General features: G+C 43.0%; 1 protein-coding gene across 1 annotated transcript in view; it reads right to left on the bottom strand.

Annotated features, from left to right (window-relative positions):
- Positions 1 to 2941: 2941 nt before the first annotated feature.
- Positions 2942 to 27374, bottom strand: part of HEATR6 (HEAT repeat containing 6) — a 32330-nt gene continuing 7897 nt past the window's right edge. Inside the window, exons 6-20 of the mRNA XM_044248428.1 lie at positions 25478 to 25579; positions 24439 to 24576; positions 22221 to 22519; positions 21325 to 21502; positions 16806 to 17012; positions 16285 to 16384; positions 13885 to 14240; positions 12925 to 13047; positions 12471 to 12557; positions 9984 to 10118; positions 9114 to 9236; positions 8287 to 8411; positions 7194 to 7290; positions 5949 to 6153; positions 2942 to 3899 (exon numbers count right to left, since the gene is read on the bottom strand). Coding sequence (XP_044104363.1) covers positions 3328 to 3899; positions 5949 to 6153; positions 7194 to 7290; positions 8287 to 8411; positions 9114 to 9236; positions 9984 to 10118; positions 12471 to 12557; positions 12925 to 13047; positions 13885 to 14240; positions 16285 to 16384; positions 16806 to 17012; positions 21325 to 21502; positions 22221 to 22519; positions 24439 to 24576; positions 25478 to 25579 — 2847 coding nt within the window. The 3' untranslated portion in view covers positions 2942 to 3327. The remainder of the gene's footprint in view (positions 3900 to 5948; positions 6154 to 7193; positions 7291 to 8286; positions 8412 to 9113; positions 9237 to 9983; positions 10119 to 12470; positions 12558 to 12924; positions 13048 to 13884; positions 14241 to 16284; positions 16385 to 16805; positions 17013 to 21324; positions 21503 to 22220; positions 22520 to 24438; positions 24577 to 25477; positions 25580 to 27374) is intronic.

Raw genomic sequence — 27374 nt, 5'->3', positions numbered from 1 at the left:
CCTCTTCCCCGCACCCACAGGCCACATCTGTGCCATGAGCTGCTGTTGCTGGTGGCTGTGTCCTTGCGTGTGCTGGACAGGAAAGGCAAGTGAGTGCTCAGTGTCTGAGACTTTGGCCCCAACTCTAATATAATGCCCTTGTCCACTGGAGCTGAGGATCCCTTTTGTCTCAACCTAAGACTCAAGCTTTGTACTAAAAGCAGACAGATGCTTCTTCCCCAAGATCCCACTCCAGTGATTTCTCTCTAATGAGACAAACATTCAAGCCCAGGAAAGACATCAAAGAAAAGTGTTTAACACCTGCTCTGGGCCAGCTCCAAGCCAGAGGCTTTACTTCACTTCACTTAACTGGCTTATTTTACGTGACTTACCCCTGACACTCTGAGGTACCCTTATCCCCAGTTTACAGAAGAGAGGTCAAGTAACTTGCCCCTGGATGCAGTTATTAAGTTTCATTGTTGTCCTTTAAAGCTCAGGTGTAGTTCCAAAGCTTGTGGAAACTGATCTGTAATTTTTCACTGGCCTTCAGGGATGGGTCATGAGCAGAACTAGGGAAGGGGTTCCTTCTGTCCTATTGAGTCTCTGGCCTGTCACAGGTCTGGTCCCTTCCCTGGCCTGTGGGGACCTCAGGGAAGGATGCAGGGCTGCATGTGGCCAGCTACCAAGGTCCCGGGGCAGTGCCTCTCCCGCGGGGCTGGATTCCGCTTCCCGAAGCAGCCCAGGTAACACCTCACCTGAAGGAGCAGTCGGGAGAACCCAACTATTTGTCATCATGAAAATTCATGGTGTGTTGACAGTATTTCTGCCTAGTGCTCTGAAAATTCAAGGAAAATACGTATTTGACATTTACTGAGTACCAGAAGCTATTCTAAGAATTTTCTACACATTAACTCATTTAATCATTAGAGTATCCCTATGAGGCAGGTACTATTATTCCCATTTTACATTTTCTCCCCTTAGAATACTAAGGCACAAGAGGTCCATAGAAAGCAAGCCAGGATGTAAGCCTAGGCTCTTGACCACTGCACTGTATCAACAAAGTGAAGGCCAAACGAACCAGAGGAGCTAGAACTCAGCGCTCTTATGTTGGAAAGACAGTGAGGTTCCACTCAGGGTCTGCATTCATGCACAAATGTCAAAACCAAGGAAGCCCTTGCCCGGGTATTCCATGGAAGGTTTCTGCCGCCCTGTAATCACCATAGGACACCTGCTTTCCCATTAACAAGTACCACAGAAGAGGTTATAACGTGCACCTTCCTCAAGTTCTAAAACTGGGTAGAAACTCGTGAGTTTCTTTTAGTGGTCACAGAAAAGGTTCAAAAGTGAAGTGAGGTGTCCTAATGCGGTCAGTTTGTTATAAAAAGACTCTAGCCATCTGTACATGGATGACCCTTTCTCCAATTTTCTTTAAATATCAAAACACAGTTCAGAACTTGGCAGTCTGAATGAAAATTTGGAATTGGAGCTGGACTTTCTATTATTTCTGCATTAGACTCAGTTCTAACTCTGCATCTTCTGCATGGCTTCCCTTCAGGATGGCAGCTTTCCTGGGGCCCTGAGCATCTGAGGGCGTTCTGGCCCCTGGGGTGTCACAGTGAGAAGGAAAAGTCAGCAGCCCATCCAGACCAGGATCTGTACCCTGGATGTTCTGAGTTTCTAGCAGCGGACCCCTGGTCTTTCCTTGCCTATGGACACACTAACATCTGGAGACTGGGAAACCTTTATGGAAGTGAAAGATTTTTTTTTTTTTAAATGAGATTTTATTCAAGATAAACAAAGAACATATCATCAAATCAAACCATTCAAAGTCTTTTTACAGATATTTTATCAAGAAACTCACCAGTGAGAGCCCTCCAAACAGTGGCTAACCATGCCACATTTTTGCTTTTATGAAAGTGACAGGTAAATGAACTGCTACTAAGAATGTATCCCTTCAAGAGAAAGAGGGAGGTTCTGAAAGTCATCATCAGATCAGCACCAGAGCAGCAGAGGTTCAACTTGGGCCCCATGCCTCTGGAACAATTCGTGTCCAGAATCCGCCCCAAAGAAAAGCTAATTTAAAGAACATTCTAGGGGATGTTTTTACTGTACCTGTGGTCTATTTCTTTGGAAATCAGTTGGTATTCTACCAAAGGAAAAGCAGGCCTTCAGGTACTGGACTCCTCTGTTCCCCACACTGCTTGGGTAGTACTTCCTGAGCAACCAGCAACACAGTAGAGGGAAAAGAGCAACTTAGGGGCAAAGGAGAAACACGGAGGACACATGCATGCCATGTGTTAAGTAACAATAGTTAAATAAAGTATTGCCAAACCCCATTCTATGTATCTTGATTCTTATTTATCCCAGATCAAATATAAGTATGGAGACATTTTAATTGGTTCTTTTATATATCTAAATTCCTACCTGAAATCAATTCTTAGAAACTGTTGGAGGCAAAGAGATGAATGCAAAATTTAAATGTAAAGAATTCTTTGGTGAGAAGTGACTTTTGTAACTGCTTAGACATGATCAAAGTATTATTTAAAAACCTTTCTTTCTAACCACCTAAATTAAATTAAATAGTTCTTTTTTAAGGCACAAATTCAAAGGTGGCGAAAGCACCATCAGGTGAGGATGGGGGACCACCCCCCCCCAAGGACACCAGGGAACGGAGACAGAAGTTGGTGTTTCGGCCATGGTGAGACAGAAAAGGGCCTAGCAGGCAGCCTCTGCGTACCGGGGGTCAACATGTCTGGGAGTGGGTTATGGGGAGATGTGGAGAGGCTTCCAGGCTTGGTACTGGGGAGCTCAGTGCAGTAGCTATTTACCAACCTGGAAGGAACTTTCCAGTATTTTCGCAATGGAAGCAGCTCCACCAGTACAAACTGGCTGAACACAAGCTCTGTGGGAAGCTTTCTAGAAGTGCAACTTGATCTGAAAACAGAGGAGACTGTGGGCAGGCTATTTTTCATTAGTTTATTATAAAAGCAAAACAATTCCCGGAGACACAAGACACAACATCCTAATCTCTAAATTCCTTTGTGTTTTGTTTCTACCTTGTGAGGCTAAACGCCCTTCATGACCACCCGATCTGCTCCATCCGCACTCAACCCTGTCTCCGGGCTCCCGCCACACAGGTCAGAGGCTCCAGCAGTCTGTACCGTGGCCAATGACATGGAACCACTCTCTGAGGTGGCTGAGCCCTTCAAGGAAAAATTTCAGTAGATGCTAACCTATTCTAAAAAGGTGAACAGGTTGTTTCTGCCCCTAAAATTAAATCCTGCATACCTAGTAGTCAAGCTTACGTCTTTCTATTACCACCTAACACTTAGAAGTGTGGCAGACTATTCACCAACTTGTTAATTCTGGGATCGCTACTTGGGATCCAGACGAGTCAAAATAAATGGTGAGGATATCTTCTAAAAAGCCCATGATGGCCCTCCTGGCAGTGTCACCGGTCAGTGCCTGGATACTGCTTACGTGCTCCAGGGCCCTTCTGACCAGCTGGCCTCTTTCATGCGAGCTGTGGGGTGCTCCGGGGTCCTCTCCCTCTGCTCCTGATTTTAGAAACTGTAGGATAAATGACTGCACCATGTCCCCATTCAATTCAAGAGTTTCTCGGATGCAGGGCAGGTCTGAGGCACTGGCCAAGCTCAGGAGGTGAATCAGTGCCTGGCAGATCTGGGTCCGTAGGCTGGCACAGTACTTGAATTCCAGAAAGTCTGTGGTGTCTTCACTCTTCTGTAAGGCAGTGACCAATGCGTTCCAGATCTGAGCATACTGGTCAACAGAGCCATAGTGCTCTCTCTTGCTCGGGATGGAAAGGGCAGTGGCAGATCTGATGCGCACTTTGAAATTCTTGCATGATGTTACAACCGACGTCAGGGCGTTGTAGGCCTGGGAGGTCCATGGGGCTGTTCCTAGAAAGAACCCACTGGCACTGAAACCAACAAAGGCTTAGACATAAACGGGGGAGAAAGAGAGGGGCAGAGGAAGCACACACACTAGTTCTCAAGCTAATCACTACGTTTTCACTTAATTCTAGAGGATTAGGGTAACCAGTGGGATTACTGGGATAACCACAGGGTAACCAGTGGGATAACTGTGGGATTCTGGGGAAGGTGCCGAGTACTGACTCCCAAACTTCCCATTTCCCTAAACAACCTGCTGCATGCTCAGGGCCTCTGCTACTTGCTACTTCAAATGAGGACTCTGGCAACCACGACAGAGGCTTCCTCTCTGGGAAGAGACTGTCCTGAGGGCTTGGTGGGTGGAGTACAGACTGAATTATAGCCCCACTTGTTCTCTCAGTCAGGTGCTTCTGGGCAGAGCGCACACTGCACAACTGTATGCACATCCTTGTTCATGCTGACAAAAGAGTATTTTATCACCCAGATTAGCATCCAGGCACGGCTGTGGACATAGCCAAGTCATGCATTTTATTTCATAGAGAAAGAAAATACTATCTAGGCAGTGACTGGGGAACAGAATACTCAGATTAACCAAAGGTACAACTGTCTTAATTTTGAGAAGATATTGCCCCGATTTCTGTCTTCTCTCCCTTCCTGATGGTCTCAGGAAGTTGGCCTGCTTTCTTCCTCCCCAGAGCTACCACTCTCCACTCCCCCGCTCCATTGTGAGGGTGTTGTTTGTCCTTGAGATGGGCAGCAGAAAAGATCTCATCTTCCCTAACTCCCCTAGCTCCTCCCAACTTCTTCGTTGCCTTTGAAGACAGGCAAGCAGACATCTACCTTAACGAGCTCCAACTCCGCAGGTCACTTGAGCCTATTTCCTCATGGAAAAGCCGAGAAGCTACTTCTCCACTAGCTCCCTTTTATTTTCTTAATTAAGTTTATTTGTTTATTTATTTAAGTAATCTTAAGTTTATAAGTTTATAAGTTTATTTATTTAAGTAATCTCTACACCCAACGTGGAGCTCGAACTCACAATCCTGAGCTCAAGAGTCACATGTTCTTCTGACTGTGCCAGCCAGGCACTCTCTGGGTGGGAGTTCTTGATAATAAAGGGGAGCAGAGCCAGATTTCCCTAACCTGATGCATGCTCTGCTGGTCCAGAATGGATTTACCTCCTCAGTAACACATCTTATTTCAAACCTCGTCACAAAGACAAGTGTATAAGGCAAATGCTGGTAAGGAAAGTGGATGGGATTAGGAAGCTACAACCCACACGCCTAAGCAGCTGTTAGCCACCAATTCTCTAGTTCGGTACATGGCAGGTCACTACTTAGATGCCCTCCTTCTATGCCACAGCCAAGGGCTCACATGGGATTTCTGATTTCTACCCTTTCTTCCATGCCACTTTTTTTCCTTCTTTTTTACCCCTGTTGTTAAAACAACATATGCTCTTGTAGAAAATTCAGAAGTGAAAGCAGAAAAAAAATTCTACTTATCATCCCCTGCAGAGGCAACCACTGTCACTAATTAGACTAATTTCTACCCAGTCCTTTTTCTACCCATTTATTGAGATCATGCTATTGAAACAATTTTATAACCTGTTTTAATTTGCTTAACATCATACTTCTCCAGATTATCAAAAACATTTTGTAAACATAATTCTAAAAGATCCCTTTGAGGGGCGCCTAGGTGGCTCAGTCAGTTAAGTGTCTGCTTTTGGCTCAGGTCATGATCTCGCGGTCCTGGGATTGAGCCCTGAGTTGGACTCCCTGCTCAGTGGGTAAGCAGGGAGTCTGCATCTCTCTCCCCATCTCCCCTTCCTCTTTGCCTGTGCTCTATCTCAAATAAATAAAATCTTAAAAAAAAAAAAAAAACTTTGAATATATATACTGTGATTTATCTCAACCATTCCCCTAAACTTGGGTGTTCAGAACATTTCCATTTTTTCCTAATACTGTGATAAGTACCAATGTAAGGAACATCATAAATAACAATATAGGCTGGTATGTGTTGTCCTAGGGCCCTCCACCAGAGAGAAGAGGGAGACTTTCTTACCTAATGGAAGAGCAGGATTTTTAAATACATTCCCCATTGCATAACAGGCATTCCACCGGACTTTCATGGCAGCCTCAATTAGAACAGTAGAAATTAGGGCCTGGATGGACTCCTCAATGATTTCAGCAAACCTGGGCTTTTCTATATGAGACGGCTGCAAAAAATGAAGCAAATTTCCAAGGGCCCGGACTGCATTGCTTTTTACCTAGAAAAAATGTAAAAAAAAAAAAAAGAAAAAAGAAAAAGCATTAGAAATATGCTTTGCCAAAGAGAAGTTACAGAAAGTTTATTTTCAGCTTTAAAAAACCCAGGAAGTCTTAGTGCCAATGAGGCAAGCAGACCATAAAGGTGTAGCTTCTTGGAACGCTGTAAAGACCTAGTGTGGTGAACAGCCTGTGCCCCCAGAAAGGTGAGGTCCTCTACAGCTCCTCACCGGTATCTTTAGATTAGACTTCAGAGAGGTGTGTCTTCCTCGTTTTGCAGAGATGGCGTGGAAGACCCAGGGGCAACATAGCAGAGCTGGCTTGGAGCAAGGGGAGAAGAGGCGAGGTTTCAGAGTTCCAATCCCGTACTTTTGTATTTAAGAGTCTCAACCTTTGTAGCCTACTAGAATCATCTGGGGAGCTTTCTTTTTCAGAAACCAATTCCCAGGCCTGAAGTCCAGAAATTCTGAACAAATTAGTTCCCTAGGTTTTCAGAATAACCATGCTCAATTAAGCACTTGGTATGGGTCAAGTGCTATGCTAGGTGCTTCAACACAAGCATCTCCGAGACTCCTGAGGTAGAGGTCATGACTTCCATGCTCAAGATGAGGAAACTGACCTTCAGAGAAGTTCAGCAATACACCAAACATCACCCAGTTACCAAAGGGCAAGCCAGGATTTGAACCATGTCTGCCTGACCCTAAAACCCATTTCTATGCTTTCAACGTACTAGTCTAACAGGAGCTATTCAAAGCCAAGAGCCGCTCATCCTTCTGACTTACCACTTCTACTTAAAAGATTTTTTTGGAGAAACAAAACAAAACAAAACAAAACAAAGGCAGATTAATATTAAAGCGAACGAAAACAGATTACAAGTGGTATTACAAACAGCACTGATGTTTTTCAGGACACAGGAAGACAGGAGAGAAACACATCATACCCTGAGTACTCTCTTGATCTCCTCTGAACAGGGATAGATTCGGTGGAACAAAATCATAATACGCTAGTATCTACCTGAGAAATACCAGTGCTGTGACTCTACCTTGTCTTTATCCCTGGATGCTTCTATCGCTGACCGCAACATCTTCAGGAGCAGGAGACCAGAGAACTCTTCCTGGAAACTGGGGTCTGGTGTCTCCCTATTCCATCCAAAACAGGCAAAACATGTTGAAAGGCAAAACCCAGTTGAATATACACATACACACATACACTCACTTAGTGCAACTATAAAAAAAATTTGGGAAAACAGTTCAACAAATCTGTTCAGATTATATCAAGAACTTAGAGTTTATACCCTTTGCCTCAGTGGGTCTACATCTAGGTATGCGACCAAAAGGTGTATCTCAGAATAAAGATTTCATGCACAAAAATGTTCACTGCATATCAAGGCCTAAAATAATGCAGATGTTCAGTAACATGGGAGTGGTTAAATAACCACTGCCCACTGATGACGGTGTGATAGTAATTCACATTTATAAAGCTGGAAGAATGCTCACACACGTTCCGAGAGAGAGCTCAGCAATGAAGAGCAGGACGTATGAGGAGCAACCGCAGCCTCCAGGGAGGGGAGCAAGGTAGGAACAAGGCTTTATACTGAATACCTCTTTAGTATCATTTGAATTTTTTTTAACCTGTGAATATATTACTTTAAAAAATTACAAATTTGACATTTAAAAAGTAGTGCAGCGAATACTATGGTTCTGTACTTCTACTTCTGTATCTTCCATAATGTGGATATATAACTTGTATCAGAGACAGTATTAAATATACACACACACACACACACACAGAGAACAACTTGCTAATCTTTTTTGGGGTGCGGAGAAAGGGAGAGAGAGAATCCTAAGCAGGCTCCACACCCACACGGAGTCCAATGTGGAGCTCCATTCCATGATGCTGAGCTCAAGACCTGAGCTGAAATCAAGAGTCAGACGCTTAACTGACTGAGCCACCCAGGTGCTCCATAACTTTTTAATCTTTATACTTGAAGGAATATAAAAACAAAACAGGAAAACTGACTATACAATATGGGAGAATTACTGTTAGTTTTTCTTTTTTATAGTAGTGATCAAAGATATCCTCCTTGGGTCCTCAGCCTCAGAAGTCACACACAGGAAATGAGCTGAGTCACCTACATGTTGACAATCAGAGTATCTGTCAGGTTGCCCAGGGACCAGGCTGCTTTGGCCCGGACATTCAGAGATTTGTCTTGAAGTGACATCAATATTGCATTTGCTGTATCTGCAACAAAGATGACATCCTAGAAGATAAAATGAAACATGGTAGTTACTTTACGAGCTCACACGGCTGCCTTGCAATTCTGAAATTTATTTTCAGAGAAAGATTTATTTATTAACCACAAATTTCCACTTGAAAATCAACATGTATTTACTCAATTTGCTGCTCTACTGGATTACAGTTTGGACCCTCACTCAAACCCCAGGGGAAAGTCTTTCATGATTTTGGTATGCGCCATGCACGCCCAAGGAGCCTAGGGATTTTGCCTTGTCGAACATTTTACAACTTGGTCCATGACAGTTATCAATGAATTCTGTGCTTAGCCTGATTTCCACCTTGGGAAATGATGTTGACAATGAAATGCATTTCTGGAAACATGCCTTATTCATTACACACTTCTCAGGGGGATAAATGTCCTAGGTAAGACTGAAAGAGAAATTTATTTCCTTCTTAGTAACAATTTTATCAGCTTTCTAAGTTATTACTATCACATGGTAATGTCCCATTTCTTTCTTTTTTTTTTTCTTCAATTATTCATTAATTTAAACATTACCTGGGCACTGAGGGTCCTGGGCAGTACAGGCATTACTATATTTTAGCAACAATTAAGGAAACCAGATTAAAAGCAATGTTATGTCTTTTACTGTCCAGCTCTCTATCTACCCAAACCACGAGCACACTGGCCCATCACAGGCACTGAAGGGCAGTGCGGACTCACACTGACCTGTCTGAGACAGGGGAAAAGCACATAGACTCCAAGGGCCCGGGAGGTCGCCGCTTTCACTAATCGGTTCTTGCTGTCGTTCAGCCCAAGCAGCATGGTGAGGCACAGGATCTGCCTGTCACTCTGCAGTGGGAAAGGTTGGCAAAGGGAAAGTGAGCCCGAAAGAACTAGAAGCCACTGTCCTCGACTGGTGACTGTGACGCGTCTGTGTCTGAGTTCATATTTGGGAGCAGAACACAACTGAGACCCGGAAGCTCCCTTGGCAGAGAGCAGAGGTTCACTTCGGACCCATCAGGGGAGTGTCTGCACACAGAGCATCTGTGACCTTTAACCTTTACCACTGTGTGAACTCGGTCACTGTATTCTGCTCCTTCATGAAAGCTAAGAGAAGACACAAATGTCACTGGGGACTAAAGAAGGGGAGCCTCCTAGACACCCCAAGTGGTGGGCACCAGCCAAGTACAGTCACATACTTCACGTTATTCCTCACGTAGTGCCCATTTTATAGATGATAAAACTCAGTTTTACAGAAGTTAAGATCATCAGAGAGGTGGAGAGTGGAAGAGCTGGGACTTATACCCAGGTCTTCCTAACTTCTGGCTTCGAAGACTTCCTGAAATGTCTCTGACTTCCGAGCCTCTCCCCCCACTTCCACCACCCACCCTCTAAAGCGTGGGGAGGAAAGGCTCTCCAGAGATGTTAAGATTTTAAATTTTGCCCCTGCCCTCTCTCCATACTCAAGTAGACTGAGCCCCCTTTTCTCCGAGAGCATGATGAATACTGGCTCAAAATGAACAAGAATCTGAATCAAACTAAAGCTCTGATGCTCGAGGGGGCTGCTTGGGGCTGAGGAAACACTCCTCTGGTTACCGGCAGGCTGCTGAAGGCTTCGGGCAGGATGGAAGACAGGGCGTCGCAGGCGCTCGCCTGCAGAGTCGGGTGCTCGGAATTCTGCAGGGCTCTGGGCAGAGGGCCGTTCAGCATCATAGTCCAGAACATCACCACCTGGAACAGGGGCACAGTCAAAACCGTGGCCCAAGAGCCAACAGTGGAACCAGCTAGAGCGAACACTACCACAGGGGGCCACAGTAACGAAACATCCCTCTATAAAGCAGCGGCTTTCTCTAAGGCTTCCACTAGTCCTTCCACAGCAATGGAAGGGGCTTCAGAAAATGACAACTGCATCCTTCCACCTTACTGACCAGGGACCAGTCTGCTACAGTAAGGCGAACAGAGAAGACATTTGGGGGAGGAGGGGGAAGATGATGGTAGTAAAAGCAGCAGCTGCCGGCACCTCGCGTCTTCCAGAGTGCGTCTCCCATGCCAGACGCTGCTCTGTGCCTCACACAGATCTACACACTGCAGTCCTCAGCACAACCAAACGAAGTATGTGTCATTATCTCCACTTTCACACAAGGAAACTGAGGCACGAAGACATGGTGTAACTTGCTAGTGGGCGTCAGAGCCCAAGGCCCAGAGGCCTGTGCGGGAGTCCAAACAGCGTGGGATCCAGAGGCAGATCGTTCAGCGGCCGCTTCCCATCTCTGCAACCTCGGGCAAGTCACCAAACCTGCCTAAGTGTCGGCTCCTCTTCAGAAGAACAGGGCAAAGTTGTCTACTTGGCAGAGTCGGGGTGAGAGTAAGACGTAATGCTGGGTGTGAAGTCCCTCACACATGCCCAGTGCGTAACGGAGACTTCAACTGAACAGGGGGCTGCTGTGAGCACAAGGAAGAACAAGCTCACTTTGAAGCTCTCCAGGTAGGCACCCACAGAGTACCTTGAACAGCTTCCTTCCCCTGCTTTCTAAAAACCCAGGGATTTCATGTCATTTGCCAATCTGTTCGTGGCTTGGTACCTCTTTCTGCCCCATGGATTTAGTTCCGAGATCTACCATGTATCCCACAGCCCAGTTCTGTCCTCCCCTAAATCCCAGCTCCTAGAAACCCAATCTGGGTCTCTCCTACCCCAAATGAAAGACTGTGGACAGAGGTATGCTTGCCAGCCTCCAAGATGGCCCACAGTGATTCTCGCCTCCTACGTTAAGGAGGTGGCCCTCCGTTCCCACACTGGCTGGGGTTGACCTGTGTATCCAATAACGGGCTGTGGAAATGACAGTGTGAGATTTCCAAAGTGAGGTCTTAAAAACGCCACAGCTTCTGTCTTGTTCTCTCTTGATTCTCTTGCTGTGGGGGAAGCCAGCCACTGCATCTAGGGGACACTCATGCAGCCCTCTGGAGAGGTCTTCGTGGGGAGGAGGGAAGAAGCCCACTGCCAAAACCCAGCGCTAGGTATGTGAGTGAGCCATGATGGAAGAAGATCCTTGAACCCCTGTCAAGTTCAGTTAACGGCAGCCCCTGCTGGCTTCCTGACTGCAACCTCAGAGAGACCTGAGCTAAGCCACTCCCAATTCTTGTGCCAAAGAAACTATGTGAGAGAATGTATATTGTTTTAAGCTGCTAAGTGTTTTAGATAATTTACTACCAGCAACTGACTAGTAATATAGCAAGTGTATCCCTTTCATAGAGATGAAATAACACCCAAGTGTGAACAGAGGAGTCTTGCCTAAAAGTGACTGACAAGCAGGGGGAGAAGACTGGGTGCAAACTCAGGTCTGTCTGAGCAAATCAACTCATCTTCCCGTGAATGGGGACATTTCAGCTTTAGTGGCAGTCTTGGGAAAGAACTAGGGCTAGGTATTACTTTCTTGCAAGGATGATGGAAATTGCAAAGGGAAAAGAAGAGGTAGGTTGAGGAGGACAGGAGAAAAACCCATCACTTGTGGTAGGGTCATATGTTCCTCACTGGCACAGTATGGGGACAGCAGAAACAACTAAGATCTCAGATCTTTAATGGGAACCACAGGGGTACGGTGGTGAGGGCGTTAAGGGAACGGACATCTGTTGAGCACCTACTATGCGCCAGCACCTTTACATTTCAATCTTCCAATAGTCCCAAGAGTTAAAGATTATTATTCCTCCTTATGAGGAAACTATGCTTGTACATCCATTAATGGTGCTCCCTCAATTTGATCTCCTGTCTTCTGATTCCAAATGCTTAGCTCTTCCCATCACTCCAGTCTGCCTCTTGGGCAGGATGAATAACCAAACTAGGTTTTATGTGGAAGAAATGCTATTTCAGTTGCTGGCTGTTTGTTACATATAATGTGACCACACAATGAACTACAAAGAAACCAAAGCGCAAATAAATCCTATTCATGGTAGTATCATGTCATCACAGATTATAAACTAGTTTTTGACACTGGAAGGAGCCTTATCATTTACTTTACTTTATTACTGAGCCTCAAAACTGACTGAAGCACTAAGAAAAGAGAAAGCCGTGAACTGAGACGTACTCACCAAGGTGACTGGCACTCTCTGATCAGATGGTACGGTAGAGTCTGGTTTATACTGTTGAATTAAGCCTGTACCCAGTTCTTCCAAAAGCTGCCGAGGTAAAAGAAATAGATTATCAAAGCACAGTATGAGAATTACGGAGGTAGAAAACCTCACTTGTTTGGAGATGACCTCAAATCAAGGGGAAAAATAATTTCCAACTGAATTTTCTCTCCTTTCTCAGCAACTGCTATGCAAGAAGTATGCTTTCAGGAACAAAAGCACCAGAAATATATGGCTGATTTATCACCAAATGAATTCTTCGGGTTTTTACATTAGAGCTGCAAATAAAAGAATGTATGATTTTCCCTACCTGAAACCTCCCTCCAAAAGAAACCTCAGAATGGACAGACATGCAGCAGAGGGAAGAATATAAAGGAAGAGAAGAAAAAAGCAGGTGGCTTTTCATGAAAGTTACCTTTGCTCCATGAAGCTGAATGGACGGATCTGCTTCCCCCATGCATTTGCAAATCACCTCTCCAAGCTCCATCAAGTACACTTGAGCCATTGAAAAGTAACCTCTGGCCAGATGAGCCAACACCTGCAAAGAGAAGGGACGAATAACCCCCAAGACCTGAATGCAGTGCTGGGCTGCAATATCCAGAGGCGTGCTCTAACATTACAGAAGTCGCTCACACTTAACATGGGGCAGGATTCTAATGCTGAAGGAAATGAACAACTGCAACCTTTATTTTATGACTGAAGTCAATTAACTGTGTCATATAATTTCAGGGTGCTTTATAATTTATGAAATGTGTTTCACTAAGATTGGCGACATTATTTACGCCTGGGAACAATTTGCTGAGGCTGGGACTCGTGGAATGCTTCAGCTGAAGGAGGGAGCTAAGGCTGAAAAAGCTGGAAGTTTCCATGTTCAATATCAAACCAGACGACTAGCAGCAGAGTGCAGAACCAAACCCATGTCTAAGCTGAGCACAGAAGAAGGAAGTATGTTAACCTAGGCTTGTTTTCTTCCTTTGAACGAGCAATTATTTTGTTGTCTCTAAGCAGACGGAAGATGAAAGAGAAGTTACGGAGAACTGCACATTTACTTAAAGTTGCAGAAATCGGAGACAAACTGTACAATTTTTTTCAGAATTACCATATAATCTAGCGTTCCCACCTGTCACATAATGGAGGTGACTAAAATGGCTTGCAACAAAAAGGCAGGCATCTGACATTTAAACCAAGTCTTCTCCCAGCCTCGACCAAAAACAAAACAACAGAGCTCTCACACCTAAAATGCAACTCCCAGTAACACCACTGGCCCGTGGCTCGGTTTTCCATTACTTTCATGGACTCGCTCCCCACAACCCATCACCCTTTGAAGGCAGAATGATTTCTTCCATTTCAGAAATAAGGAGCCAGAACCTCCTACCTGTAAGGCCTCCAGCCGCATGGGGGATGGTTCGTAAGTGCTTCCTCCCGCAGAGCCAGCATCGCTACCCGAACAGGAATCCTCCTTGGGCAGCACAACAGTGGAAATGCAGAGTCGGATGAGCCAGCAGGGCTCTGAAGATCCCTTTGGGGAGCTAACTGATGCTTCCTCCAGAAAGGGTCCTGAGGGGGCTTTCTTGCACCAATCAGGAGTGCTGAGGTGGGGAGTCACTGAATTGCTACTGCTGAGTCCGGAAGAACAGGGCTGTTGTAAGAGCAGCTGGACTTCAGGTAAAGGCGCGTGAGTGGACACCATGGCTCCCAAGAGAGTGAGGCTTGACACTCGAACATTCACATCTGTCAAAGTTAGTGGGAATCACTATCACTGTGGGATCACAATTGCCCCCGCAGGCAATGAAGAATTAGGGCATCCTTGGTTAACCTTCATCTAATTAAACCTCTAGCCCTAACTTCCAGTTTAGGGAACTACATGGGACAGAAACAGTAGTTCAACAACCCTGTAAAGAAGCTATCTGGCAATAGGGTGGCTGGGTGATGGACATTGGGGAGGGTATGTGCTATGATGAGTGCTGTGAACTGTATAAGCCTGATGATTCACAGACCTGTACCCCTGGGGTAAATAATACATTATATGTTAAAAAAAATAAAATATATATATATTTTATAGCCTATATATATATATATATATAAAGAAATATATATATATATATATTTATAATATATAATATATATATATATAAAGAAATCAGGGAAAAAAAAAAAAGAAACTATCTGGCAAACTGAGCATGTGAAAGGTGCTGGGAGACCACTGTCTGGGACTTCTCCAGAAATCAGCGTGGCGAAAGAAAGGAAAGGCTGATGGACTGCTCTAGATTAGAAGCCACTACAGTGACAGGATAACAACATGCAGTGCACGAACCCAGAATGAACCCAAGTTCTCACAAAAAACGAGGACAGATTCTTTGAGACATGGGGAGATTTGAATGTGGAGTAGATTTAAGATGATACTATGGAATCAATGTAATTTTCTTAGGTGTGAAAATAGGGGTGTGTTCTTTAAAAGACTGTCTTTATTCTTAAAAGATGCATGCTGAGGTATTGAGGATGAAATATCATGTCTGTAATTGACTTTTTAAAAATTGTTTTTTAAAAATTTTTATTTATTTGAGACAGTGAGAACATGAGCAGGAGAAGGGGCAGAGGGAGAGGGAGAAGCAGGATCCCCACGAGCCCGAAGTGGGGTTCAGTCCCAGGACCCTAAGATCATGACCTAAGCTACCAGTAGACACTTAGCCAACTGAGTCACCCGGGCACCCCTGTAACTGACCTTCAAATGGTTCAGAAATATACATATTTATATGCACACATGTATATTCACACACAGAGATACACATGTGTGGAAACAAAGCCAACATGACAAACGTTACCAATAATTAAGTCTAGGGAGAGGTACGCAGATGTCCACTGCACTATTCTTTCAAATTCCTGTGGGTTTGACCATTTTAATAGTAAAAATGCTGGAGGACAAAGCCAGACGCTTGTCCCCTCAGTCTGCAGATGAAGAAGAGCTGGAGCAGGGGAACGGGCAGGGCACTGAGCCCAAACACTCGGGATGTTTCAGTCTTACTTCTGCCACTAATGTGATGAGAGACTCCAAGGCAGCATTTATCTTTCTGGGTCCCGTTTTACACACTGGCGAAAGAAGTGAATTGGACTTAGTTTACACATCATGATCTCATTAAGCCTCATAAAAATCTCATGAGGTAAGTCTACTTCTTCCTGTTCGGGGGAAAGGAAGCTCTGACAGGGCAGCAATTCTGAGATGGCAGCAGTGGGAAGGGGCTGCAGACCCTCAGCCTGACTCCAGGTCCATCAGCCCTCCCATGACGCCACAGAAACATCTGCCACCTCCTTCAAGGACTAGAAGTCAACACTGAACAACTTAACGTACCAGAATACAGTCTGATCCTAAAGCTTGCAAGCAAAAGAAAAACAACTCTTCTCCAAACAAGTGTTCTAGCACATGTGTATTATGTGTGGGAATAAGTCAGGAAACAGCAAGAAATAGGACTGTAGCCAGTGGGGATTTGAGGCTCTGGAATTTTATCCCAACCTCAGAGGAGATAATGTTAAGGAAGTTAGGTTTTATATTCCAGTTTTTCTTTCCAAAAAGAGGATGATGTCTATGTGACTCTCCATCCATCCTTAACTACTGGGGCTTTCGGGTCCAAAGTGGGGTTCTAGCAATGGCTGGTTTCTCTGAAAACTTGAGAATAAGTAGAGATATCTTACAGCTACAAATATGCTCTAAATACTTTTGAAAATAATAATCTAGATTTGATTGATAGAAAAAAGCAATTGACTTTAAACTACCACCAACCTTTGTGGCGAATATAAGGCTTTATCTGGTTCCAGACTTTGGTCAACAGGCTGAGTTTTAGACGGTTATATGGTGAATTTGATACTAAATTTGCAAGGCACTGCAAAATACAAGAATAGCCCATCAATCGGTCTGATTAAGGCACAGCACAGACACAAACTTTACAGCATTTAATTAAAAAAAGAAAAGTCTTCATAGTCATTTGAAAATCGGTCTTTTTCTTTTTTGTTCTTTTTTTAGGGGAATAGCATTTGTATTCTCATTGGTACAACTTAATACTAAAAATAGGAGTATTTTTAGTAAATCATTTACTTGGACATACAGAAATTGTAGGTCAGATCAAGTAAGTAGGCACAACAGTATAGCTTTAAATAAAATCACCAGTTAGACTTCCAAATAGGGTATCATTAAATAAAATTAGTACTTCGTTATATTTTTAGTCAAATTACTTTAGGACAATGTAAAACATACAGAATTGAAACAAGACAAAACCCCTCCAAAAGATAACTTGGCACGCTTACCTTAATTATTTGAGTAAGGGTCTGTGAGGATGACTCGGCCACCAGCGCTAACAAAAGACATCTGTGCAATTCTCTAATGCTGGATGCAATCATCACAGAAAAGGGAGTGAAAGCCCTTCGGTGGTCACTGGTATCTTCAGCAACAGACAGAAACTGCTTTGAGCCTTCCAAGATGGCAGATAAAACTTGCAGAGCACAGGCACGTGTCTGAAATTTCAGGATGATTCCCATCAGTTAGTTAATAATCAGGAGTCAAATCCCCTTCTTGGGGCACCTGCGTGGCTCAGTGGGTTAAAGCCTCTGCCTTCAGCTCAGGTCATGATCCAGGGTCCTGGGATGGAGCCCCACAACAGGCTCTCTGCTCAGCGGGGAGTCTGCTTCCTCCTCTTTCTCTGCCTGCCTCTCTACTTGTGATCTCTATCTGTCAAATAAATAAATAAAATCTTTAAAAAAAAATCCCCTTCTTCCTAGTTTTGTTTTTAATTTTGGAAGTATTGTGGATCATTTTAACTAGGAAAATAAAGGCATTGGGATTATCTATCAGGTCCTAAAAGTAGCCATGAACTAGGCCCCTTGCACCTCCACTTTAAAAAGAGCTTTACGTCACACTGCTGTTAGGTTTTCTTACAGTAAGGAACGAGTCGAAGCTACACAACCATACAAAAACCTGAAATCATGAACATGAGCATAACTTAAAGAAAAATTAGAGGCCTGGTTTATTCGAGCACAAGACCAAGGGAAAAGAGAGTGAAATAGCTCATAGGGCAGAAATAAAATACATGAGTCTAGAGTCTGTTTTACATCAAACATGCTGCTTTATATTATTAGAGACTCTGCACATTCAACTTGGCAGGCATCATTTGTGATCCAATTTTTCAGAAACACTCTTAATGTACAGAAATGAACACTGCCTATAGTGAGCCTTTGATAATCAAAGAAAGGAAAACCATTAACCGTAGCCTGACAGATGGAAATGTATGTGCCCTTTTGCCAATGGCCACTTGTCGGAAGATTCACTGCAGCAAGCTTGTGTTTCTAATGCTAAATATGACTTTCACTTGGGACTCAGGATTTTGTGGTACTGAAACTAGGGAAAGGAAAAAGAAAAGAAATAAAAAGAGAGCCAATTTAACCAAAATGGAATATAGGTGATAAATGCAGGACTAATAATGTAATACTGTACCCTCTCTGGCCAGTCCCCCAAAATACCAAACACTGTCAGATAATTTTAAAATGGAGACTCATCATTATAATTCAAATCTAGGGGCACCTGGGTGGTTCAGCTGGTGAAGCGTCTGCTTTGGCTCAGGTCATGATCCCAGGGTCCTGGGATTGCGCCCCATATTGGGCTCGCTGCTCAGCAGGGAGCCTGCTTCTCCTGCTGCCCCCACACCCACTGGTGCTTGCTCTCTCTCTCTCTCTCTCTCCCTCTCAAATAAATAAAATCTTTTAAAAAATAATAATTCTAATCTAAGTATTTGCTCATCACGAAGCGTATCTGAGTTTGGTGTAAAAAAGGTTTCTGGAAAATCTGCAACTGTATCATCTCTGCGTAACAATGAATAAATCATTTTTGCATGCCTCTTGTAGAGTGGACTCAAACAAAAAACTGAAAGTTTATTGCTCTGAAAAGAAATGTGTAGTAGAGCAATATAAGTCTTTAGAATTAAGCACAATCACTGAATTTAGGAAGATGACAATATATTAGGAAACTGTGTGTGAGAGATTGCTCATGAGAAAGAACTCACGCACAAGTCACAAGTCTGCTCATCCAAGAAAGAACTAGATCAGGCACTGGGAAACTTTTTCTGCGAAGGACCAGTAGCACACACTTTACAGTTTAGACTTTGTAGGCCCAAGAGTCTCTGTTGTAACCACCCAGCCACAGCAGCCCACAGCAGCACAGACACTAAAGATTAAAGAGGAATGTGTTCCAATGAAGTTTTACTTCTAGACAATGAAATCTGAATTTCATTTAATATTTACAATCATGAAATATCATTTAAAATAAAAAATTTAAAAGCATAAAACTATTCTCAGTTCATGCATCATCTAAAAACATACTTTGCCAACCCCTGAGTAGATGGCTGGTCTGAACTGAAAAATGTAGATGTTAAGCTAAAACTCCATTCCTTTAGATAGTAATTAAAAACCATGATTCCAACAGCTCACAAATAAACTATAATAAAAAACCAAGTTGTGTAGAGTGATGAAGTGATGTTCAAAAGTTAAAAAATTTTAGCTCAATTAACTTTGGTACCCTATAAGGGAAAAAGTATCCATGACCATCAACAGATGAAAACAAAAGTAATGTCACTGAAACGTATCACTGAGATATAAACTCTGTATAAAAAATTGATACTATATCAAATTATACTTCTCATAGTTCTGATTTAATTTCCTTTAAACCCCATTTAACATATCTTTGTTGCTAAAAAATTCTACTTATGACACTGAGTTGTTCAAGTTTTACATCAATATTTAATAAACTGTTGACCAGTTCTGATCAGAACTTCCATCAGAAATGACTGATGTACAAGCAAACTGTAAGAGGTGCAGCTCTCCAGAGAACTCCTTTTGTTAAGTTTTTAGTATCTGAGTGTTTACAATGATGGATGAAGACTTTTCAGTCAGATAAGCATCAGTGTGCTCCATTTCACCAGCGGGCGGTTTCACTTCCTTGGACACGCAGTCTTGTTCAAAGGTAATGAAACTGCCCTTTCCCTATCTTGCTACCTACAGATGCAGCAGAAATGTTTGCTACGGTAGCTCAATCAGTCCTTATGTTTTCTTTAAAAATAAATAAATAAATAAAATTATTTATTTAAATTCAATTAATTAATATACAGTAGATTGTTTCAGGGGTACAGGTCTGTGGTTCATCAGTCTTATATAATCCCCAGTGCTCATTACAACACATACCCATCTCCAAAGTCTTACCCTGTTACCGCATCCCCCAGGCCTCTTGCCTCCAGCAACCCTCAGTTTGTTTCCTGATTCTCTTGTGTTCTCCTAAGTTTGTTTAAGTTTAAGTGAAAGTTCTCTTAAGTTTGTTTCTCTTATGGTTTGTCTCCTTCTCTGGTTTCATCTTTTATTTTTTCCTCTTCCCCTATGATCCTCTGCCTTGTTTCTTAAACCCCACATATCCTTTTTTTAACGTTTGTTTTGGTCAAAATCTTTCCAGGAAGGTGATAAAGAAGTCACTGCTGGGAGTGGGTAGCAGGGAGGTTTCGATGCACGTGGCTGTTCCCTACTTTGGCTTTGTCCCAGGACTGATTATTCTGCACAATTGTTCAAGGTTACTTTTATTTGATTGCATTCCCAAAGTTGGCTGCCTTTAGGGTGGAGGCATTTGAACACAGTGTCAGGGTCTCTAGATCTGGAGATACCCAAGCCAAGGTCAACTGTATCTTGGTTGGCCTTATAAGGAAAACCTACGTCTGTAATAGTTAAAAACTGCCTTTATTCTCTTTCCTAGTTATGCTATTACATTTCACAGTTCTCCAAAAGAGAAATAAATAAACATCATGGAATTTCAAAATCAGAATAATTCTCAATGTACCAAGAAGAAAGTATACCCCATAGTTTGTTCCTTAGATCAAGTCTGGATACTAATCTACCTTTTTAACACCCAAGCAATTTATATAGAAGACATCTGTAAATTAGTCATAGTATTTGCACTGATGATTTGCTCTGTGCTGCCCGGAGACACACAGGCCGTGCTTTCTGAAGCACATCTGGCCGGCTACTTGCTCCACAGCCCCATCTCCTCCTTGGCTACTGCCGGCAGCTCTCCTCAGCCGAAGGCTCTTCCAATATCCGTATTTTCATCCTTTATGGTAGTTTTCCTTTCAAATACTAGAATGGCTTCCTTACTCACTTATTTGCCACCACTCATTCCCATTTTCCTCCCAGCTTCTCCTTTGCTACTGATTCAGTCAATCTGAAAAATTACTGCTGCTTTTAACTGCTCGAGGTATCAGGTATTTGCATTGTGTGTATAACTGAGGCCCATTTATTTTTCTTCACCCTGTAAGAGCTTTTGAAGGGTCACCTAGAAGTTTTCTCATCATAAACATTTTTCTAAGCTTTGCACATCCTTCATAACCTCACTATGGACCAAAATATTCCACTGAGTGTTTAAGCCTTTTTATTTTTCTTATTTTCTCACTTTTTATTTTTCTTATTACAAATACCATGGCAATCAACATTTTCACCAAAGGGAAGGAAGCATGGCTGCTTCAGTGCAGCTCAGAAGGGACACTGAAGTTCTAACCCTCACTGTGCTCAGGCTTGAAGCAAGCCCTGGGCAGCAGGCAACCTCATTGTGCTCTTTCTCAGCCTGTTAGTCACATAAGCCCACTTCCTATCCTCCTGCCTGTCCAGTGGTTCGCAAGTCGGAACTTAGGTTGGTATTAGTGAGAGCTGTATTCAGATGAGATCAGGTAAGGCAGAGAAAACAATAAAGATGTGTAAAGTTCTTCTTCCTGGTATCACGTGAAAATTTAAAAGCTCTTACCTTCGGAGAAGGATCTTTTAACGTAAGAGTCATCAAGGACACAGACTGAGGGCTGCCAAGCTCAGGTGTATCGGGAACAAAGGCTGACCAGTAGCCATAAAGAACTTTTTTTTCCATAGATTTTATAGTAGAAAGAAAACAGGCTAATGCTCCTTGGCGAACTTTGGCTTGGTAAGACCTACCCAAGAGAAGGAAGACAAAGTCTTTTAGTAGTTTTTAAAAAATATAGACATGAAAGTCAGTTTATTTTAGCCAACTCAAATGATACATTCAACATTCTGAATAAACCCTAAGGAAAGGATGCCAATGTGATATTAAAACAAATATTTTTCCATCAAAACATGTTAAAGCAATTCGTTTATATAACAAGTTAAAAAGTTGACAATATAAAAAGGGCAACAGTTTGACATCAGGAAACTAGTGTTAGATATGCAACACTGCAGAGTGTCCCTTCATCCAGCAAACTCACCCAGAGTACATAAGTATGCGCCAGGCATTGGGCTGAGGCCGACAGACATGAAGCCCGTCCATGCCCCCCACAAGCTCACGAGGGACAGAGACAGACAGTTAAGGAGATAACTGCAACACAGCATGATCAACCCTAAGGTGGGAATAAGCCCACAAAGTAGGGACCTAAGCCAGAATTTGGTGGGGGGGGCTCAGAAAAGGCTTCTCAGAGGACATTACTGCTGAGCTCGTACTCAAGAGGAGCAGTGGTTAACACGGCAAGGAGACAGAGGGAGAGGAAATTCCAGGCAGAGAAACCACATGTATAAAGGCCCACACAAATGAATCTTCAAGTTCAATCCTGTCTGTCAGTCAGCTTTTTAAGCAAAGTTATAAACTTACAAGCAATGGAGATTACAAGGCATAACAAAGTAACAAAATACTACTACCTCATTTTACTCTGCATGCCTCCCTCTGCGTCAGAATAGTCAGACTCACTACTGCTGACCCTTTTCCAGCTGGCAGAACGGATGGGCAGGGAGAACAGGTCTTTTCCTGCAGCGCCATCGCCCTCTACGGGCAAACTCTGGCCTCCCAGGGTCGAGGAAGAGGGAGTGTTCCCCTCACGCAGGTGCTCTCTGCCTGAGCCAGCGACAGGGGCTACCTCTCTTTCACCACTGGATTCTTCTTCTTCCTCTTCTTCTTGCTGGATTTTCTTCGATTTGACTTTTGATTTTTTCTTTTTATTCTGATTGTAGGAACAAATGAACACGTATATATGATCACTACTGGTACCTGTCTCATTTAATAATTACTAAATATGTCTCCAAAATGTAGTATGAGGAAAGAAGAAAAGAGAAGAGAAAAAAGTGGCACTTCCCACTCTGGGTGTCTGGGGCTATGCTAAGGGCTTACAGACACTCCACTGGACCACGGGAAACAAGGCAGGAAGTGTGTGCAACAGAGCCACGCTTGGAGCCCAGCTTTATATTCTACCCCCGTGACTCTGAGCAAATCACTTTGCCTTCCATTAGTTTGACCTTCCTCATCTGTAACGCCACCTTTCTCTGCACAATTGTGAACGCATTCAACTGCAAGAGAATGCAAGTACAGAAAAGGACTTGGGTGACAATTTTCTCCATTCTCCCAGATAAGACACATAGCTAGCGCCACTCCAGATGCAGAAAAGAAATGCTAGCCCACCACATATAATGCATGTTTTAGGGCACTGGGGCTTTGTAGGTATGAAGTAAGAGCCAGTTTTCTCCCTTTCTCCTACTTTTTTCCAAATGTCTTTGGAATATGTGCCACCCTTTGCATTCTCAAGGTCCCTGACTTTGAGGAAGGAAGGTCCTCGTCCCTTCTATTTCGAATTATTAATGTGGCTCCAGACTCACACCCTTTTACTTGCTACCGTAGTGATTTTTCTAAGAAGTGCATCTGATCACCTCACTCCCCTATATGAGTCTTCATCTCTACCACCTGTAAGATAAAAGCTAACTCCTTAGCGTACTGTATAAGACCCTTAGGATGTGGCCTCTGCTACCTGCATGTCCCAGCCTTCCTCTGCACGCACCTGACATTGTAGACTACCGGTTAACAAATGGGCTACACACATGCTCCTTCTCTATGCTTATGCACTTTGTTTCCTCCGAGTAAAACTCTTTCCTTTCTTTTTGTACTTTACTCATTAAGTCTCAGTTTGGCCACCACATTTTTTAAAAAGCTCCCTCTAGAGGCACCTGGGTGGGTCAGTCGTTAGGCATCTGCCTCAGGCTCAGGGCATGATCCCAAGGTCCTGGGATCAAGCCCCGCATCGGACTCCCTACTCTGCGGAAAGCCTGCCTCTCCCTCTCTCACTCCCCCTGCTTGTGCTCCCTCTCTTGCTGTGTCTCTCAGTCGAATAAATAAATAAAATCTTAAAAAAAAAAAAAAAAAAAAAATAAAAAGCCCCCTCTGACCCCTCTATTTGGATTGGGTACTCTGATGCAATCCCAAAGTACCCTGTGAATATTCTGATGAAAGAAATCACAATACCGCATTGTAGTTGCTTGTTTATCCACCTTCCCCTTCTCTTCCAAACTGTAAAAAGTAGAGTCTATATCCTTAATGCTTAACATAATGTCTGGGATGTAGCAGATGTTTAGTTAATGTTGTGTAAATCAATGAGTGAAAGAATTTCTCATTATAAGCATTTGGTAATTAACACCTGATACGTTTCTAGATGAAGTACTCTGGCTCAGGTATCTCTATGTTCTCAGTTTTTCAACATAAGGGAGTATAAGGGATATGGCAGCTATATGAACAGGCTGGAAAACTTGGTAGTTACAAGAGAGATCTACGATATTTACCAATCAGCCTTTTATAGAGAAAGTTGGTTGGCTTGTGGTCTTGAGCATTTGGGGAATGAGGATGTGCGGCTTCAGGTATAAAGCAAACATCCACTGTTAGATCTATTACGCTATCTAGAACTCTTAGAAATATAAGAGACTTGAACTGGTGTTTTCAGCAGTCTGATGAATTTAAATTTACTATGCTAAAAACCCTAAGCTGAAATCAAATTCAAGGTGAGCCTTTGGCACAAGTAGTGATGCAAATCACATGAAACACATATAACAAGCAATTAAAGGCAATCCACAACTTAAGCCTAAGCAGACAAAGGCATACCAGAGTTGGTCGGGAAGTGCTGGATTCAGGTTGCTGTGGTGTGACAGGTGGTCGCCCGTCGTACTGAGGAAGTAGAGTCGGGTATAACACCGTGGGCAGCTCTATGTTTAGTCCCGGGAGTCCATGAAACATAGATTTCTAATAATGATGATTAAGGAGACACACACACACAGAAAACTAATCAGAAAACAATGATTCACCATGTTCTGGATCACATCAATGAACAGATTAATGTCTAGAAGCTTATTAAGGAAATTAAAATGGACAAAAAATTGATACTTTGGTGGTTTAGGGGTTACAGAAGCATTTAATTTCATCTGGATAGATCTATCCTGGCCAGATTAGGTTAGACTTGATTTTAGTTTATTTAATCGTGCTTTTTATTAATTTTTAAAATTTTTCCAATCTGTTTTATCCAATCCTTTGATCCATAAGTTTTTAACCAATCTATTGTTCTTTTTTCACTTACGCATGTCTACACCCAGCTGTTTGTCTATTTGGGTGATGGGACAGGGAAGGATTTGACGTTTTTATGATTATCAAGCTAAGTTACCACACATGGCTTTGACCCGAGGCCACTTCCTGGCTGAACTGAAAGGTGGGTCCCCAAAGAAGCTGATCTGAACTTCCCACTGACCGGCAGGCTCAGAAGCCAAAGGATGCATCCTCCTAATGTGATCCTGACTGGCCTGCTGACTGCATGGGCCCAGAGCCAAAGGGACGCTCTAGTTCTTCTTTCAAGTAAAAACAGGTTTGAGAGATCTAAAACTAAATTATTTACAGATCATAACCTATTCCTTTCCTAACTTAAGATTCGTAAATAAAGTTGCAGAATTTTGATATATTTACTTAAGGCAAGTTTTATTGTTTTCAGTTCTTAAGTATGCTTGTATATGAACATTTGAATGATCTTTCCTAAAATATAATACCCTAAAGCTAGCCTTAGAGTGATGATGTGAAGTGGTCCTTATGCCTGGGGTTTAAGGAGGAAAGATACTCACCATAATGAGGACTTGGGTTTAAACAGGCAACACCTCACCTTTAGCACAGCCAGCAGAGCTCCAAGTTCCTCAGTCTGTGTCAGTTTCATCTTGCCCCCATTTAGAAGAGACTGTATACCTTTTAATGCATTTTGTAACAACTAGGGGAAAGAAGGGACAAGTTTAAAGGGAAAGGAAATGTAGTTATCCAGGGATCAACTTTCTAGCACCACTGAGGCTGGAGGAGAAAAAAAATCTCTAGATGATGAAAAAAAAAATTCAAAAGGGGGAAAAAAAAATGATCCAGAGGAGAGAGATCTGATGAACTACTACTAATTATTTTCTAGAAGAATAGAGCGCTCTCATGGAGGAGTGGTCCCTATATGTTTATAAGCTAGCATGTACAAATGGTGAGCAAGGGAAAAAGAAAAAGAAGAAGAGGTGTGTAGTGGGAAGAAGGTGATAGGGATGGAAAAGTAGCAGTGGAGATGGGAAGCGGGGAAGCTCTCTGATGCACCGACCTCACTAGCTCTTAAAAGCAAAGGCATGTGTGGGGAGGAGGTTTCCAGAGAGCAAGTCTGATCCAGATTAATCTTCTGACCAGCATTCTCATTAAGAAATACCATCCTGAAGAAATACTACCCCCACAGAGAGGACGTGGACAACAGCCTTTTTCTGAAACTGTGGGAACACTCAAGAAGCTTCCATTTCCCCCTGTTCTGAGGATGAGTGTCATCCTCAGAAGGTCAGAAGTTGACACTCTGTTGCATGGCAAAGTCACCCAAAGTAAAGCAGGTGTATGCCAAGCACTGTCAATGCTGTGTTTTGTAGACTGCTCGTAGGGCCCTACAGGATAATTGCATCATCTGTCCCATTTCAGACAGAAGGAATAGGGCAGCTCAAGAAGTTCAGTAACTGGGCCAAGGTCTCCCAGCGACAGCAGTCAGAATGCACGAGGTACATCAACAGGTACTGAAGAGCTGCCCTAGAAATATTCACTTTAAAAAGGAGACAAAGGGAGATGCCTGGGTGACTCAGTAGGTTAAGCTGCTGCCTTCAGCTCAGATCACGATTCCAGGGTCCTGGGATCAAGTGCCGCAACCGGCTCCTTGCTCGGCAGGGAGCCTGCTTCTCTCTCTGCCTCTGCCTGCTTATGCACGCTCTCTCTCTCTCTGATAAATAAATAAAATCTTAAAAAAAAAAAAAAGAATTAAAAAAAATAAAAAGGAGATAAAAGGGTGTGTGGGTGGCTCAGTGAGTTAAGCCTCTGCCTCCTGCTCAGGTCATGATCTCAGGGTCCTGGGATCGAGTCCCACATCAGGCTCTCTGCACAGCGGGGAGCCTGCTTCCCCCTCTCTCTCTGCCTGCCTCTCTGCCTGCTTGTGATCTCTGTCTGTCAAATAAAGAAAAATCTAAAAAACAAAAAAAAGGAGATAAAGCTGAAAAACAGCATATTTAATATGACCCCACATGAAAATTATAAAGTTATGCTCATTTACACACAGAAATAATATCTGGGGGCTCATAGAACAAACTGTTCCAAGTGGTTATATCTGAGCAGGGAACTATGAGGAACTTTCATCATCACAGATCTGTAATTTCTGATATGTGTCACTCAGAATTTAAAACATGTTAATAAATTGTCATATTTCTATCAGCTTTTTTAAAAAAGAAATAATATTGCAGATACTGTTGAAATCCACTCTCTTCCATCTAAAAGATATTTACAAAGGGTGCCTGGGTGGCTCAGTTGGTTGGGCATCCAACTCTTGATTTCTACTCGGATCATCATCTTGGGGTTGTGACATTGAACCCCAAGTCATGCTCCATGATGGGTATGTGAAGCCTGCTTGGGATTCTCTCTCCCTGTACCTCCTGCCCTTGCTTGTACTGTCTCTCTCACTCTCTTTCTCTCACTAAAAATAAATAAATAAAATGACAGTTACTAGTCTGAAA

This window comes from Neovison vison, chromosome 5 (genome assembly GCF_020171115.1).
Source record: "Neovison vison isolate M4711 chromosome 5, ASM_NN_V1, whole genome shotgun sequence".
In the NCBI taxonomy this organism is placed as follows: domain Eukaryota; kingdom Metazoa; phylum Chordata; class Mammalia; order Carnivora; family Mustelidae; genus Neogale; species Neogale vison.
This window is presented reverse-complemented; position numbering and strand designations above follow the sequence as displayed.